We start from the raw sequence: 17,377 nt of genomic DNA on the forward strand, positions 1-17,377 counted from the left end.
CTAAGACATTGCACCTGATATTTCACAAATGAAAGCGTGGTGTATTACTCATGAAAATCGGCAAAAGTTTCTTGTACCTTGGGAGTAGCTTCAAAAATATCTTATCTCAAGATACTATTATTAAGCCAAATAACTATCGTATTACCAGAATTATCGTATCAGCTACCAAATAACTATCGTATCAAATTACCACCTTCAAGATAAAAAGACGAGATACTGTCAAACTCTGTCTGTAGCTGAGTGAGCGGCTGAATGTTTAAGTTGAAGTTAGAGGACATCTTATTGAAGGAGCACCACTTCTTCTCAGAATGTTAATTTTCCTGGCAATAGTTGCGTTAGGCACCACTGCAGTGATACAGGCAGCGGGAAAAACCAAAACGTACCCAGGATTCACAGTGTTTGATAAAGATGGTGAATACTTGAAACTTGCAGGTAAGCTCGTGTGAAGCACTCCATTTTCTAACCCTTGTTGATAGCAATTCTTAACTTGATTGTACTGAAAGTTAACTTGATGTTCAAGATCAATACGAATTATTTATCAATGAGAGCTTGGTTCGTTTTTGGTAAATACTTCCACTTTTCTCATGCGCCTAATTCAAGTACTGGGTTCAGCGCATAAGAAGTTCGACGTTTAACTTTGGGCCTAAGTCATGCTGCCTGCTGACTCTCTCTATATCACATTGCATCATCCTTTCGTCATCCTAATTCATCTATAGTCAGCAATTTGATTCTTGTATATATGTATATTAATTTTTATTTAATTTAGTTCAGTTAGAATCCAAACACTCAATATGCACATCGTCTCTTCTCTGGCTCCGTGTTCTCCACACGGTAAATAAACTGGACGCGTTATGTTGGAACCAATCTTAAGATCATGGATGGTTTTATTTAGTGGCTCAATAGCTTATTTGCTGGTTCAATCTGATTTGATATAATCATAGCTATGTTTGTTTAATAGGCCCATTGTACGCACATGTCAAGCCGCATTTGGATAAATTTCCGCCTTATTCCTTCAAGTCTAAGTTCTCAGTACAAGCAGTGATCATCCCAAGTATGTAAAATACTTTTTTCTTGAAGCTTTCTTCTTTGCTAAAAGATTTATAAGAAGTGTAGCTGGCAGGCAGTCCCAACTGTTTCAGCCATTGAATTGATTCCTCGAAGAATGTGGCAGTCACAGTCTGGGCAGCCGTTTTCTCCCTTGTAAAAGTTGAAGCTTATCTTACTGCAAAGCCGTCATTGAATTGCCCTTGCCAACCTAGCCTTCAGAAACAGAGATAAAGCTCATATTGGTAGCTCACAGAGATTCTTCTTTTGCCTACATGTGCCCACGCCGGTGTAGGCACGAAGCCAAGGGGGGCTTGGGGGGCATTGCCGGCCCAACTAGAAATTTTTGGCCCTAGCATGTTTTGGTCTAAAATCGTAGAAACAACATATTGTCGAAAAAAGTCGGTCTCAACAAAGTCTTAGCCTGTGCTCCAGGGGTCTGGAACGCAGGCTACAAAGTCTGTGCATCTGTGCATTTATGGTAAAGCCAACATCGACTGTGCACCAGTCCACGCATATCCACACAATGGTATATCGAGCCAGGGGCGGACTGGCTAATTTTTTTGGCCCGGGGCAAATTTTGATCAAACCGGCCCACAAAAATAGCAAATAAAAAACTCTTCAGAAATTGCAAGTAAATGTTAGTCTGTAAGGAAAACAAGTTTTTAAATTCAGTAATTTTGTGGATGGATGAATGCTGGTTAACAGAACATGTTCAATAAGTCATTTGCTAACTAAATAATAAATAAACAAAAATTTTAACTCATTGGTTTGACTTTCTTTCTAAATACAGTAACCTATTTGTTGATAATGTGATCGTTCTAGATGTCATCTAACAGGTGTTTTTCTAAGAACATTAACATGGCTTTATGTATCGCATTGAAACAGGGATGTTAACATGAAGGACTCTAGGTTCGGCTGCGAAAAATTACCACGTAATCTGTTCTTTATATATTTAAAGTGGAAAAGCTTCACACTCAACTTGTGACAAATAATTTTCTATTCCTCCGGAAAACCACAATGATTTTCAGCAGCCCAAAAATATCGATTTGTCAATTTCTGACCCCAAAAAGAAAACATGGGGACCCCTGTTGAAATTGTATCGTGTAGCACCATACCCCTGTTTTGCTTGATAAAAAAAGCTTTGTATCGTAGCTGAATCCTTTTTTAAGTCTCGAAGCTTTTCCTCACGAAAGTTCTGTGCACCACCTTTGATTGAAGTCTTCTTGCTCTTCCCTTGTTATACGTATGTCCTCTTCATTACTTCACATCACAGAGCAAATCGCTTAGTGAACTCTAACTTTTGAACTTTTAAATTTATTACATTTAGCAATAGCTTGTGCTTAGGGAAAAACATGACCAGCTTCAAGCAAAAGCTAAGTAAAAAGACATCGGAGCAGGTTAAAATCTTAAGCCCCGGCAAAACGACTGGACATTATCACTGAACATGGACTGGACAAATGTCCAGCGTAAATGTTGCGTCGTTTTGCCACCTTGTCCAGTCTTGTTCAGCGATGTTGAATGTTGTTCAGTCGATTTTGAAGGCAGCCAAAAATGTTCAGTGGACAGGATTAAATTTCTTTTGTTCACTGATGTTATACAGAAATTGTTCAGTCGTTTTGCCACTCTACTGAGCATTGTCCAGTTCGCGCACGCGCAATCGATTAATGGTTTGGATTTGGCGTCAATTTATTTCCCATATTCAAATCTTCAACAAACTTTCCTAGTCAACACCGCGAACGAAATGGAAACAACGTAAAAATTCAATTCGACCAATAGTAGAAAAAGGCAGTTCATTAATAACGATGAGTCTTCTGATCAGATTAGCTTTAGTTACGATAAGGAAAGCGATGCCAGAGAGCACGAGGACGGTGATTTTGATGAACCTAGCAGTCCTAGCCACTTTTCAATAATACACTTTAATTCATAAGATAACACGGTTAGGGCTATGAAAAGTGTATTTTCAAAGGTAAAGAGATGCCTTGTTGCCTGTTTTTCAACCCGCATTCTTCAACAGAGAAAAAGTTCACTGGACAATGTTCAGTCGTTTTGCCATAACCAATATTTTCTTGATGTCCATACTCTGAACAAGTGAGCAATGTCCAATGTGTGACCAGTGCAAATGTCCAGTCGTTTTGCCGGCGCTTTATATATCGCATTGAAACAGGGATGTTACAGTATAATATGTCGCCAAAAAGGAAATACCGTCAAGAGAAAATATAACAAAATGTCAATAACATGTTCCCTGAAGAAATGTGTTTGGGCTACTTTTTCGCCTCGCATTCACTTTTTAAGATAAAATATTTTTTTGCACTTTTATCAACCGGCCCTTTAACCGACCGGCCCTTCGGGCGATCGCCCGAATAGCCCGACCAGCCAGTCCGCCCCTGTATCGAGCAGCCTGCGTTGAATGCTTGTTTTGGGCACTAAGGAAGGTAGATGCTCCCAACGAAGACGCCAAGCTGCAAAACGAGGCTCGAACTTACTTCATTTTCAGGGCCTTTTTTAACACACTAGGGACAATTGCCCCTGCAGCTTAAGTGACTTTCCATTGTTTTAAACAATAGACTATTGTCCCTTTGTTATACAAACAGAGGCTCCCCCCGCAGCTAATTTCCCCTCAAAATGGCTATGTTCATTTTGAACGATAATCATTGATGTTACTGCAGTTTGATGCCTTATTTCTTGAGAGCCAACACCCTGAAAACTCTATTTCAAGTAGACTAAATGATAAGGCTCTGTTGCACCTATCATTATGGCTTAGCTCCCTTTTACAATTTTTGGATTAGTTCTGTTGAATACGTAATAGAAAATAAGAACTTCTTTTCAGATGTTTGCGTTTCTAATCTCCAGTGAAAAAAGATTACAAAGTCTCTATAAAAAGTTCATTAAATTGCAAAAATTCTTTATCCGGAAAAAGATGATAAACCTGTATCAAACTCTGTATCAATTACAAGATTTAAAATTTTTAAAGGTTCTTTAATACCGTTACTTAAGCTCTTCAATACCGTTACTTGAGTTATTGCCTTCAAATAACAAGCAGCGAGCTCCTTCGCTCAGTTTACAAGCCGACTTTAACTCGGCATTTCCCTCCACGGGCTTCGCTAAAGAAGTGCTTGGTCCCCATACTCCGTCCATCGGCACATGTTTTCTCACCCTATCGTATAATTATAACCCTTCTGAAACAGTTGTAACGTGCTAAAATTTCTGCACTAAGTATGCACTAAAAATACAAATTGAATACTTATTTTATGACCACACTAAAAAGAGTGAGACACGCCCTTTTCGTCTGCAAAAGGCAATACTACCCCTCCGAAAAAAACCAACCCTGTTGCCCGCCTAACTTTTCAGTGCTGGCTTCGTGCCTGCCGCCGGGTCAGGCAATTTTCTAAGTTGCAGTAATGTTCCAATTTGTGCAATGATGAAAGGAAAATGTGCAGCAGTGATTTGACTTTGGGCAGTGATAAAATTGTCAAAAAATCTAATCTATCATTGTGTTTCATGTGTTCTTTGTTTTATCCATCATTGTGTTTCATGTGTTCTATGTTTTAGCTTCAAAGATATTTTGAATTTTTTCAAATATTATTCCATTACTTAATATCGACAAAATCCTTGAATATCTTTATTGATGATTCTTTTTTTATTTTTAGCTGTGGACATTGTTTCTCTTTTTCTGAACGGAACAGTTTTCTTCGAGGAAATGCCCATCAAATATTTTGATGATTATGTAGACACTTGTTTATATCACTCAGCAAATTGTCCTTATCTCAAAGCAGGTAAGTGAAGCTTGACAAATAACATAGGAATTCATAAATAAGTAATTCTAAAAAATGCAGGTGTTAATATCAAGGTTGAACATTAAAGAATTTAATTTTTTTATATATTCTAATAAATTTTTACGAATAAAACAAACTACAAGACGATGCCACAGGGAGCATGGAGATACAGAGTAACCCTGGGACAATTACATTAAACATGTTTACTTGAAATGAGAGTTACATTAAATGTTACAAATAACATGTTTCAGATAACTAATAACAAAAAACGCTTAAAATTATCAAGTTAACCAAAAATATTCATTGACAAAACAAAACAAAACAAAACAAAAATAAGGAAAGATAAATTACATAGGAGAGAGAATTTCAGAGGTCGGAAAATATTTAATTGTTGCCTCGAGAAATTTTGCATTTTGATTCAAAGATAACTTTTTGTGACCATAAAGAACTATTTGCAGTGAAGCTGCATTTGAAAGGTTTGTTAATCATGGACATTGTATTGGAAATGTCCACAGGGTTGCAATGTAGCCATCACGTAGCCCTCACATGGTCGAGAAGATCGCGTCTATCTGTATTATAATCTTGGTAGAGCAGCAAAAAATGTTCCGTATCCTCAATACCATCATTTACTGGGCACAAAGGATTCAAGGTATCACTGATGTTATGTTTGAATTTGTGAAAATTCATCTTGCTAAGTCCAACTTCAAGTTGTGTTAAAATTGATAAACCATTTTGGTCGTGGATGTTGTAGACTAGCTTTTGAGGCGGACGAATAAATGCTAATAGTTGTTTTTTGAAAGCACTCACTGAGCGGATTGTTTGATTTCTGGATCGAGTTCTTCCCATTCCGATAAACAATCAGGATAAAAGCTAGTTTTAGATTTCTCAGTTCTCTCATGTATTTTCTCTACTGAAGCCTGGCTGTGAAAAATGTAGCCTGATTCCTGAAGTTGGGATATAGGGCCTCTTGTGTAGTCTGGTGTCAAGTTATTGATTATTGTACAGAAAGAAACAAACCCATCAAGTTGGGTAGAGTGGAGAGAGCTTTCAAGAGTATTTTGAGCAAATTTTGACATAGACGCATTTTTTTAACAAATCAAGCTCAGAATAAATACCCAGTTTTCAGTGGCGTCGTCAGCCCGAAAAAAACTTGGGTGGACAAAAGCGTTTTCTTGATCACGCCCTTCAGACTTTCGAAAAACGTGGGAAACGCCTTTTTAGTGTTTTTAATCTTTTAATTGAATTGGTGCCTTGTTTGTACCAGCTAAATAAACTATTTTCATTATATCTAGAGTCCTTTAATCGGTCAATGGAGGTAAAATTTATGGACACTGGTCTCATACCGGTATGTAGTGACATATTCCTTCATTGGCATTTGTTTTAACAAATATAACCATTGCATCACGTAGCTTTCCCATTTTACCCATTCTTTGTAAATCAAGATCATAGTGATCAACAACAATTTAACCGTTGGAATGCACATTCTTTGTACGTCGTAGCATTATAATTTTCTTTTAGGGTTGGTATGAAGGAGACATAAATGCATCAACTATGATCAATGGGAAAAGGCTTCGCTTAGGCGGTTTTAAGTTCAAGCTGAAACTTCGGGACGACTCCTAGTAACCAGTTTTCTAAAGTCAGGCACGGAGCCACTGGGCTGAAGCCTATGCTTGCACAAAATTGGGATATACGCTTTTACATTTTTATTTAGACATCCATAGAATTGACTACACCTTGGTGCTCTAATGCCAGTTCTGCAACGTCCAGATCTGAGCATATTTTTCATACACTTTTGCTATTTCGAGCCAGTTTTTAATGTGTTTTGTTGTTTTCATCCTTATCAGGTAAAACAACACAACCCTCTATAGCCTGTAAATATTCTCTGTATGCAATGCCAATGCAAACAATGAAGTCAAACGAAAGACTTATTTTTTAGACCAGTGGCTCTGGCTCTACCGTTGTTTTGTTCGTTTTTTAACCAAAATTGCATTACATTACAAAAATTTTACCGGAAATTTAATCTGTGGTGTTGTAAATTTTTTTAGAATAACCCCTAAAGTTCTCGCAATCAATACCCCCTGAAGTTCTCGCCAGCTACTGCAGAGTGGGAGCAAGACCACGCCCATTTTGCCTCGTTTCATCGCTTTGTACTAGGCAAATTTTCCTTAGGAAATAGGATCTACCCCTACCTAGCGCTTTTAAATTCATTTTTAGAAGAAATGTGTAGACCATGTTTGTAAAAAAAGTGGGGGGGGGGGGTAATTACCCCCATACCCCTTGGTGCTGCCACTGAAGGCAGTGGACATAGGTGGCATAGGTGCTCAGGGAAGAAAAGTTCTCCGTTCGCTTTGCCCCTTAGCTTTGCCGCTCATGATAAATGAAATGTCGAAACATTTGCCAACAATGTGCAGATCTTCACCATTCAATGCAAAACTGACACAAACTTAAACGTATTTTACATCTTCAACAAGCTGTCGCTGTTCTCAGGTTTTTTGCTTTATTCCGTTACTTCCGAAAGCGCTCTCGATTACAGCCACTTGATATTTTCATCTAAGAGATTTATAAACATGTCAAAAATGTAGTCGTCTCTGATACTTTTTCCTTTTGAAGAAGGTTCCTGTCCGATTTTCCCAAAATAAGTCAGCTGCCCGAATCTCGAAAGACTGAGGCCCCCCTCTCCCCTTCCCCGCTCTTACGCTTAGGCATGTACAAACAAAAATTATGGCTTGAAACCTTCTCTCTGCATAAGGCAAGCTGAAAAAATATAAAGTTACCTTCCCGAATTAAATAGATTTATGTAAACTTTTGATTTCGTTCGCCTTGGAATCTCCCGTACGCGGAACCTACTCTTTGCCCTTTTACCGCATGAGTGATTCTGCCTCACTTTATCGCTTTTATACAAATCATAACTTATATATCATTGGTCCGCAACAGAGATGGTCAAGTCCTCCGTGATTCCCCCATTGTGATTTCTCCGGAATTCCCCCAAAGAACAAGGAGTAAACAACGGCGCAACTTTTTCTTTGTCGGAAAGTCTGGTGTTGAAGATACGAGTTTGACTACGATTCCCAGAATGTTTTCTTTCCTAGCAATATTTGCGTTAGGAACCTCTGCAGTGATAGCAGGAAATTCCAAAACGTACCCAGGATTCACAGTGTTCGATAAAGATGGTGAATACGTGAAGTTTATAGGTAAGTTGGGGCTCAGCATTTCATTTTCTGTCCATTGTTTAAAGCAAGATAAATAATAAATAAATAAACACTTCCCTCATTGATTGCACGGTAAGGAGATATGTTCATTCTAATATTAAAACGTATATTTCGTCAGCGAGTGCTAGGCTTCGTCATCGTCCTTCGACCACCAAAATATTCCTTTGAGACGTTGTGACCGGGGGTTGTGAGGGACATCACACCCCCTCCCAAATATTAGCTCAGTACTTTAATTCAAGTAAAATATGTTCTGTGAAAGCTACAGATGCATTAAAAGTCAAAGCTACTATTTTTTTTCTGAATAATGTCTTTAGCCCCAAGTACTACATACAAAACGATCGGGATCCTGATTAGGTTACTTCGTCCTCGCGTGAACGGAGTATTATTCATTTATGAAAACTTTGCTTAGTCCTTGGTACAGTTTATGTGGTGATGCTCAGCAATACCTAAAATGACGTGGCAAGCGATTTACAGCACAACTGGCAAAATGACCTTATTTTCTTGGCATGACATTTCAAAATCCAGATTGTATATTATTGCCAAATTTTGCAGACCTAATCTCGTTATATCGCTTAGAAAATGACTATTCTAATTTTGAGGACTGGGACCAAGTGCAAGGTTCTAAGAATAGCTGTTAGAGAAAGTTTTCAGATTGGATCTGTTTCGCATCATATTATTCACCTTAAACTACAAATATTGTGAAGTTTTCATGCTGGTGTCATATTTTGCACGATTGTTGCAAGATTTTTTACTAAACAGACCTTAGTGTTGGGCCTAGATCAAACGTCGCATTTTAGATGTGTCGAATACAATGCAATTTTATTCGACTTGTATGCGATCCAAAAAAGCGTCACGTCAATTGTTGAATTTAATGTGTCGAATAAAATAAAATAGCCTTTTTGACAAGGTGCGCAGAATCGAGGCTAGTGAGAAACCATAGAATCTAACCATGCGCAAGAGGGGCCTAATTTGCACAGTACAGAACTTATACAACAACTAGCTTTGTTACGTCTTCCCTCAGATTGTTTAAAACACTTCTGATCCGTTGTCTGTCATCTAGCTAACAGTTTCTTGAAAACTTTAATAAGTGTTTAGCTCTCCCAGAAAACGGACATCTTGTTCCGATTGAATTTGTGTTTATCTTGTTGGAATCCGTGGCAAAATGGCGCCAATAAATAATGTACACAGGGCCATGTTATTGCATATTATCAAAAAATAGACGGAAAATGATAGAACAAGCACTATATTGCGATTGTAAGAAGACGTATTTTATTAAAAACTTGTATCATGATCCTTTTAGCGCCGCAGGGCAAGAACACAGCACGGGTTTGTTATCCATCTTGCAGAAGACTTTCAAGGGCAAATGCAGGGTGTTTGAAGATGGTGTGCGAAGGGTACAGTGAGAAGAGATTCAAACAGACATGTAGAATAAACATTTAAAATATATCTTTCAAAGAACATTCAGTAGGCAACGCATTTCGAAACTTAATTTTGCATTGTATTCGACACATGTAAAATGCGACCTTTGAATTGGAGTTGCAGCAATGTCGCATAATGCGACAGGGTATGTCGAATAAAAAACCATTGTAGTCGACTAAAATTGAATACATGCAGATAATTCAAATCAACCGTCGCATTTTACATGCACTTAATTCACTAATTGTATTCGACACATGTAGAATGCGACGTTTGATCCAGGCCTAATATATCGCCAAGGATTACGACTTTCTTGCATCCATTTATTTCGCAAGACCATTGCCTTATTCAAAACTCTTTGTCTCTAGAGTTCCATGCTAGTCATTGAATCAGTTCGGTCATGCGAGACATGTTACCATTGTTCTGTCTGTATCACTGCAAGCACTTTTGTGTCCAAATAATTACAATTCAATTCGAGGCCATACAAAAATACGTGCCGTGGCGCAGACTTTACAATTTCCTCTATTTGTAAAGTCTGCACGTAGGTAGCCTGCGCAGGCTAGCACGTAGGCTACAGAAAGTTTGCACCAGTCTCTTTTTATAAGAACAGTTTTATAAGAACGCGAGCCTCAAAATTGGATGTTTGCAAAATTCCATATATGAAACATGAACTGCATGAAAGAAATAAAGGCATGATCTATGCCCAAAGTTGTTCGGTGGGATGTTTTAGTGAGGAGCTTCTGTGTTGTGTTAAAAGTGAATATTCACAATTTAGTGTGAATTACATGTAAAGCGGTTAACAAAAGATAGAAACTCGAAATAACATGAAAGAATAAAATCATGTTGTTGGTAAATATACTATTTCAAGGTTTTGACTCACTCTTTTGTGTCTTTTAGCATAAAATCCTATTTCGTAGAGAGTACAAAAAAAATTTTATTTAATAATTTAAGTGCCATTTGATTTTAGTAAAGTAATAATGCAGTTTTGTTGGCTTACTAGGCCCGTTGTACGGACGTTTCAAAATGGACTGGAACCCCTTGCCGCCTTATTCCTTGAAGTCCAAGGTGTCATTACACGCAGTTATCACCCCAAGTATGTACAACACTTTTTTCTTTATTCATCTTCTTTTATTTACCATATGTAAGTAGTGTGGCCTGCAAAAAACACCTCCTGTTACAGTAATGCCATATCATTGAATTTGAAGAATATGGTAGTCAAAAGCCCTGTCCACACTACACAAACTAACCCAGGTTCGCCCCAGGTTAAATTTAACCTGGGGCGAGCCCTGTTTTGTCCACACTTGATTTTCATGTTTTGTAATGTGGACACAAAGTTGGGGCGAACCCAGGTTAGCTGACGCTACGCATGCGTAGTTAAATTACAACAACAACAAAACAACGACACAAAACAAATTTTCCATAAACACGATCAAGTTGGAAGTTGCCGAAGTTGCAGTTTATTCAAATGTTTTCCTCCCTCTTCCTGACAAGTTGTTGTTGTCTTTAACTTTCTTTTAAGACTGTTTTAGTTGTTTTTTTTTCACTAATCTGGATGTAGTTTCGCTTGTAGCCACTTTCTTTTTCTAGGCGCTGTGCCATCTTTTCGTAAACATGTTTTTTCCTTGTACAGTTTTCCAACTGTTCTTGAATCTTTTCGTCTCTCCAGATACTTATGAAGCTGAGAACTTCTTCGCGGCTCCATAGTGATCCACGATCTTTTTTGCAAGTTTCTTTATCTTGCCTGGTGTTTGCATGTAACCTATTTTTATTTTTCGGCGCGCAAAATGAAAACATATTCAAATATGCGCATGCGTTAAAAAAACTAACCCAGGTTCGCCCCAGGTTTTGTGTCCACACTAGAAATTTAGAACACTAACCTGGGTTCGACCTAGGTCGAACCCACCTCTGGAGATGGGTTAAACTAACCCAGGGCGAACCCAGGTTAGTTGTGTCCACACTGCAAAATCTAACCTGGGTTAGCTAAAACCTGGGGCGAACCTGGGTTAGTTTGTGTAGTGTGGACAGGGCTAAAGTCTGTGGCAGCCGCTTTTCCGTTAAATGCAAAGCCGCTATTGACATAGCCGTGCCCACCCATTCTTCAGAAACAGGTAATGTTAATATTTGAAACTCAAAGAGGTTCTCTTTCTGCCTTCTCGTTCCCACGGTACGGTACCCCCTCTCACTTTTTAAATGTTTTCAACGTCTATGAAAGCTACTGCAATTTTACTGTCGTGTTTTAACGTCATGGTTAAGCTTGTAAGTCCCCTTATTTTTGACTGATCATCAGATTGTCAAGGGAGGAGTGGAATCATTCCAAATACGTTGTTTAATTTGAACCCCTTTTTTTTACTTGCATTATGATTTGACACCCTCCCCCTCCAATGCCAATTCAAATGTTTTCAGCCCCAAATGTTTCCATACCATCTTGACGAAGTAAGGCATAAAGGGCTTTTTAGCTAGCTAAAACTACATTACGATGTTAATAGTACAAAATTTGTAGCGATATATATATATACATATATATATATATATATATATATATATATATATATTTATAAAATGCTTGGAATTTTGATAAAATGCGACGAAACAGGCTTGTAGAGATAAACCATGTAGTTTTACTTTCTTCAATCTATGATATATATATATTTATATATATATATATTTGAGAAGACCAACTTAATACCCAGAGTCTGGTAGGTTAAATTTAAATATCCTTTTTAAAGATGACATATATTGAAGGACAAGTTGGTAAATGCTCGGCTAGAAAATATAAAACATTTGACCATGTAGAAGGGCAGTCTCAAGCAAACAGTTTTCAATATTCTGTTTTTCATTAGTTTTAAAGGCATTCTATTCAACCTGATACCACAAAGTCTTTGATGAAATAATGTGTTTAGGAATATACAAGATTTATACCTTCTTATACTACAAATAATTTATGCTACAAATGAGTTCTATATTAAGATAATAAATGTTATTCAGGGTGTTGGATGTCGCTAAACAATAACCAAAAATTTATATAACCACTTCATACATTTTAAAGAAATAAAATAGAAGATTTTAATTTATCATCCCCTCCCTCTCCGTTAGGATTAAGTATATTCATGCCACTACGCAATGTTGTCCATACCTAGCCTAATAATTATAATAACAATAACAATAATAATAATAATAATAATAATAAAGATAATAATAATGAAAACATTTCATTTTCAATTCAACTTAAACTACAATTACAAATCTCACTATTACAAGGTAATTAGCAATTGGCTAGCCTGGTTTTACAAGAAAAAACTATAACAATTGTAAGGTAAAAGGAAAAACTGAGAAAAATAAAACAACCAAAATTAAAACGGATGTAATTCCGGATTTGATAATAATAATGATAATAATAATAATGATAATGATAATAATAATAATAATAATAATGGAAACATTTCATTTTCAATTCAACTTAAACTACAATTACAAATCTCACTATTACAAGGTAATTTGCAATTGGCTAGCCTGGTTTTACAAGAAAAAACTATAACAATCGTAAGGTAAAAGGAAAAACTGAGAAAAATAAAACAAGCAAAATTAAAACGGATGTAATTCCGGATTTGTCCATGGTTTATTTTTGCAACAAAATATGTAGTACGTAGTACGAATGGCAATGTTGGAAAGTTTAGAGATGAGATACCGTTTTTGTTGTTGATCGATGGAGAGAGAGTCACACAATAATAATGATAATAATAATAATAATAATAATAATAATAATAATAATAAGAATGGTACAATCGAGCATATCCACTAAAAGTGTGGCTCTTCAACTCTTAAATTAAAAGCAAAGTCAAATTACAAGTTCAAAAGTTAAGAACAGTTACATAATTTTAAAAAAGAAATAATGTTTTTTAGTCCAATTTGTTGCTTGCTTTTTCAAATTTAAGACACAGTCTTATGCATTTATTAAATTGAACATTTTGATTGTATATCAAAAATAAGTATAAGCATAGAAATTTCACGAAAGCTTCCTAAAACCTCTTTCTTGATTTCAATAATAACCTGCAAAGCCAATAACATTCCCTGTTTCCTTCCACGATGCCTACTGTCGCTTACACCAACTATCTGTCTTTTCATATGTCGACTAATTCGATTTCAACATGAAGTATTTCTCGTCGACTCGCAAATGGCTTCATGTATAAAAGGCGTCATCATCACCATCATAACTAATATCATGGTCATCATAATTGACTAGTCATCCTCAAGATCATTGTTACTCGTTTTTTATTTTTTATTTATAGATAGATTCCTTACATTATTTGGTCAAAAATGTTGAAAATCTTCATTGATGATCCTTTTTTAATCTTAGCTGTGGACATTCTTTCTCTATTTATGAACGGAACAATTTTCTTTGAGAAAATGCCCATCAAATATCTTGATGAATATGAAGACAATTGTTTGTTTCGTTGGATAAAATGCCCTTACCGGGAGACAAGTAAGTGAAACTTGATATATAACACAGGAATTTTTAAATTGAATGATTCTTCAAAATATGTATGTTGATATCAAGGTTAGAGGTGAAAGAAACTCATCAAGTTGGGCAAAGTGGATTTTGTTTTCAGAGAGCCACTTAATAAGAGTCCACAGAAATAGATATCAGAATTGGTGCAGTTGCACTGTACCCGAAGGAGGGTGCACCCGAAGGAAGGGAATAAGAATAATAAAATGTCAAAATAAGATATTAATGTTGTGTATTAGGCATAAACCATTTTGTACTAGCCTCGGAATGAGGTTCAGGGAGTAGTGATTTGATCAGGGTCGGGGTGTCAGGTCGCAGCGGATCTTAGGCATCGTGCGTGCGTACACAACAATTTGTACAAACAATATTACAAGTATGGAGAGTCTTTAGGTGGTGTGGATGATGTTAGTCTGATGTTAAAAAATATTTCATCTTCTAAAAGGATTTGCGCCACCAATTTTACCATGTCATTTTGACCCCGTTTACACTAGAGAAAGAAGAACGGAACCATTTGGGCACGATACAACTTCTTTTCATGACATTTTCACTGAAGCAAAAAGGAACGAAACCAAATTTGACCCCGTTTACACTTCAGTGAGAAGAAGGAAACTTTCATGTGAAGCATGCGCAGTGGCGCAGAAATGACGTCTGACATTTTCAGAAAGCCTCGCCCCGTTTTCAATCGTAACCAAAAAGTTCCGTTCCTGACCCTGTACACTAAAGAAAACAAACACGATTTGGGAACGAAACCAAAGAGTTTCGCATTTTAGCGAAACCAAAGAAGAACGGAACCGTTCCTAAACTAGCACGGAACGAAGTTGCTTAGTGTAAACGCAAGGCCTCTCGTCGCTTTTTCAGGCACGGAATCAAGGAGTTCCGTTCTTTTTTCTGTAGTGTAAACGGGTTGGGGTCTTTATTGATTAATTCGGTGGGAAACAGATCAAAATAGATATTCTCGAGGCTTTTCGACAAACATTTAAGTTGGAGGGACCCGTGGACGCGATTTTGCAAAAATACCACATGACTGCATGACGTAGAAATTGAAAAGGCCTTTTGCTACTCGCCCTACCCGCGCATCAAAAGTTGTTTTTTTTGAAAACACGAATGATTCTGAAATAGATATTTCTGCTGGATATCGTTATAGGATAGAAGTTATACATTATAATCTTGAATCACGTTGCAAAAAAAGAAAAATGCGGCGAATAACGTAACAACAAATCCATCAGAGGAGGGTAATGGACGCAGTGATTGGAAAAACGGGATGAAGCTAGATTAAAGGGAATGTGGATACTATTTGGAAAGTTTGTTCCTCTATGAATGGAATACCTTATTATAACAATTGATTCACGAATTATTTGCCGCTTTCTTCTCTTATCTCTGCCATTCACCCTTTCCCCGATTGAAATTAGATTGGGGTTGGAAACCTAAGAATATAACTTCTGGAAAGTTAGTTTTAGAGAATAAGAATTGTCTACCCAATAAATCATTTCCAACTATGTATAGTTTTTTTAACTAAGAAGATATGTGCTTTAGAATTCAGTCAATTTCTGAGCACCACCACCTCCCTGCTCTTCCTTCCTTGGCCCTTGATCTTAAAATTGTCGTCACGACATGTTTGGCACACTCTGGATTTTTGAGTTTTTTTGGTTTACCAACGTGCCACTAGATGAGACCATAGAGATTGTTGCTGGTGCTTTACATTGTAGTGATCTAAACTGCCCCCCAATCCTCCAGGTTTTGTCTTTGATTAAATTCCAACTAATCAAATAGTTTAGTCGTTTATGAAATTTTGTGAAGATGTGAATTTCGAATTGATGAATAAGTCGATCGAATTGAACAACATGTTCCCGCGAGCATCAGGCAAAAAACGGTTTCGAAAAGAGAACAGCCAGGTCGCATTTGCAAAAACCAAGACCCCCAAGTAAAATGTGGTTCCGCAATCGGTCAACCTTTGCAACAACAAAAGCATTAGGGCAGTCAAGATCATCGGTCGCTGAGAGGTTATCGGTCGCTGATTGGTAGAAACAAGATAACCAATCAAACGCGACTTTCTTCCTCTCATGTTACTTTCGATCCACACCTGGATATAAATTTCCAATGCTGTTCCGCAGGCTTAACCAAGGGCCAATCAAAGTTTAGAGTTGCAATGTAAACAGGGCTCACGAAGACTGTTTTGCATAATTGGATAAACCCTTGTATAATATGAACGGCAGGCAATTCGAAATGAGCCTTGTAGTTTTCCTTTTATTTGAATTGGTGCCTTGTTTGTACCAGCTAAATAAACTATTTTCATTATATCTAGAGCCCTATAATGGTTCCATGAAGATAAAATTTATGGAAACTGGTCTCATACCGGTATGTAGTGACATATTAATTCATTGGCACTTGTTTTAACAAATATTGGACTTGGTACCAGAGCCGCAAAATTTCGAGCGCGTCAAAAGACATCCAAACTTCGTCTAAATGAGAAGAAGACTTTCCCTTCTTCTCAGATCGACACTCCACTGCTTCTTAAATCCTGTCCTGTACCTGTGCGCTTGAATCTATGTGGCTCTGGTGCCCAGGGTGAACAAATATGAGCATTGCATTACGTGTTTTTCCCGTTTTACCCAATCGTTTCTTATTAACAGACCGTACACTTCTCGTCAGCACTCACCATACCCATTCTTTGTACATCATTATCACAGTCATCAACGGCAAGTTAACCGTTTGCGTCAACAAACATAATTGTTCCCCAGAGCCATACCATGCGCATTCTTTGTACATTGTAACATTATCATTATCATATCATTTTAGGGTTGGTATGAAGGAGCAGTAGATGCATCAACTGTGATCAAAGGGAAGAGGCTTCGGCTTGCCGGTTTTAAGTTCAAGCTGAAACTTCGGGACGACTCCTAGCAGCCAGTTTTTTGAAGTGAACTTAAACTGCTACAGAGAGGAAATTTTTTCAATATTCTTAAAAAACTATTTTTTGCACGTATGCATTTTCTTACACTAATATCTCGTAGAATGAAAACGTTGATAAAATGTCATTTTTTGCTTTATTCTTAAGCTTTTAACAAGTTGCAAAGAAACTTTTTTCAAAATACGTCTTTCTTTGTTTCTCACCAATCAGAAGAAGAGGTAATTCCTATTCTTTTTTTGGCTGGCAAACCAAAGTGAGATCCTGGCACTGCATATATCCTTGGCAATTCTGCAGTTACATTTTCATGATTCGCGATTAAAACAGGTGCGTGGGATGCGCGCCAAGTACAAAGAAATCAACAGAGGATCTATGTTCGGTAGTTGCCCGCTCAAATGAAAATAAATTTGCGCGGGTGCGGATCCAGCGAAAAAGCTGACTTGACCCGGTGAAGAAAGGGGGTTGGGACCAAGTTTTTGATAATAGCAGTCGAATCAGAAATACGAGCAAAATTTAGGTATTGTGA

At 37.2% G+C, this 17,377-nt stretch overlaps 2 protein-coding genes across 3 annotated transcripts; both read left to right on the top strand.

Moving 5' to 3' along the window:
* Nucleotides 1–123: 123 nt before the first annotated feature.
* LOC135683945 (uncharacterized) lies at nucleotides 124–7,003 on the top strand. 2 transcript variants are annotated; one of them, XM_065199355.2, is made up of 5 exons: nucleotides 178–432; nucleotides 959–1,051; nucleotides 4,695–4,820; nucleotides 6,113–6,165; nucleotides 6,339–7,003. In XM_065199355.2, the coding sequence occupies exons 1-5, from the start codon at nucleotides 309–311 to the stop codon at nucleotides 6,438–6,440; spliced, it is 498 nt and encodes a 165-aa protein (XP_065055427.1). In that variant the 5' UTR covers nucleotides 178–308; the 3' UTR covers nucleotides 6,441–7,003. The 2 variants fall into 2 exon arrangements, with proteins under 2 accessions (XP_088965677.1, XP_065055427.1); XM_089109551.1 differs by lacking the exon at nucleotides 959–1,051 and having other exon boundaries at nucleotides 124–432; nucleotides 6,339–6,479.
* An 874-nt stretch (nucleotides 7,004–7,877) lies between these two features.
* Nucleotides 7,878–17,035, top strand: LOC148959908 (uncharacterized). Its single transcript, XM_089109552.1, has 5 exons — nucleotides 7,878–8,011; nucleotides 10,446–10,538; nucleotides 13,800–13,925; nucleotides 16,252–16,304; nucleotides 16,746–17,035. Exons 1-5 carry the CDS (start codon nucleotides 7,894–7,896, stop codon nucleotides 16,845–16,847), a joined length of 492 nt encoding a protein of 163 aa, XP_088965678.1. The 5' UTR covers nucleotides 7,878–7,893; the 3' UTR covers nucleotides 16,848–17,035.
* Nucleotides 17,036–17,377: the final 342 nt, after the last annotated feature.

Source organism: Rhopilema esculentum, chromosome 7 (assembly GCF_057945365.1).
Source record: "Rhopilema esculentum isolate cy_ngs chromosome 7, ASM5794536v1, whole genome shotgun sequence".
NCBI classification, from domain to species: Eukaryota; Metazoa; Cnidaria; class Scyphozoa; order Rhizostomeae; family Rhizostomatidae; genus Rhopilema; species Rhopilema esculentum.

Bases quoted from the DNA above. Each gene is read 5' to 3' on its own strand.
- LOC135683945 (XM_065199355.2), top strand. From the start codon at position 309: ATGTTAATTTTCCTGGCAATAGTTGCGTTAGGCACCACTGCAGTGATA. The intron at 1,052-4,694 runs GTATGTAAAATA...TTTTATTTTTAG, and splicing joins ACAAGCAGTGATCATCCCAA to CTGTGGACATTGTTTCTCTT. The intron at 6,166-6,338 runs GTATGTAGTGAC...ATTTTCTTTTAG, and splicing joins TGGACACTGGTCTCATACCG to GGTTGGTATGAAGGAGACAT.
- LOC148959908 (XM_089109552.1), top strand. From the start codon at position 7,894: ATGTTTTCTTTCCTAGCAATATTTGCGTTAGGAACCTCTGCAGTGATA. The intron at 8,012-10,445 runs GTAAGTTGGGGC...TTGGCTTACTAG, and splicing joins TGAATACGTGAAGTTTATAG to GCCCGTTGTACGGACGTTTC. The intron at 10,539-13,799 runs GTATGTACAACA...TTTTAATCTTAG, and splicing joins ACACGCAGTTATCACCCCAA to CTGTGGACATTCTTTCTCTA.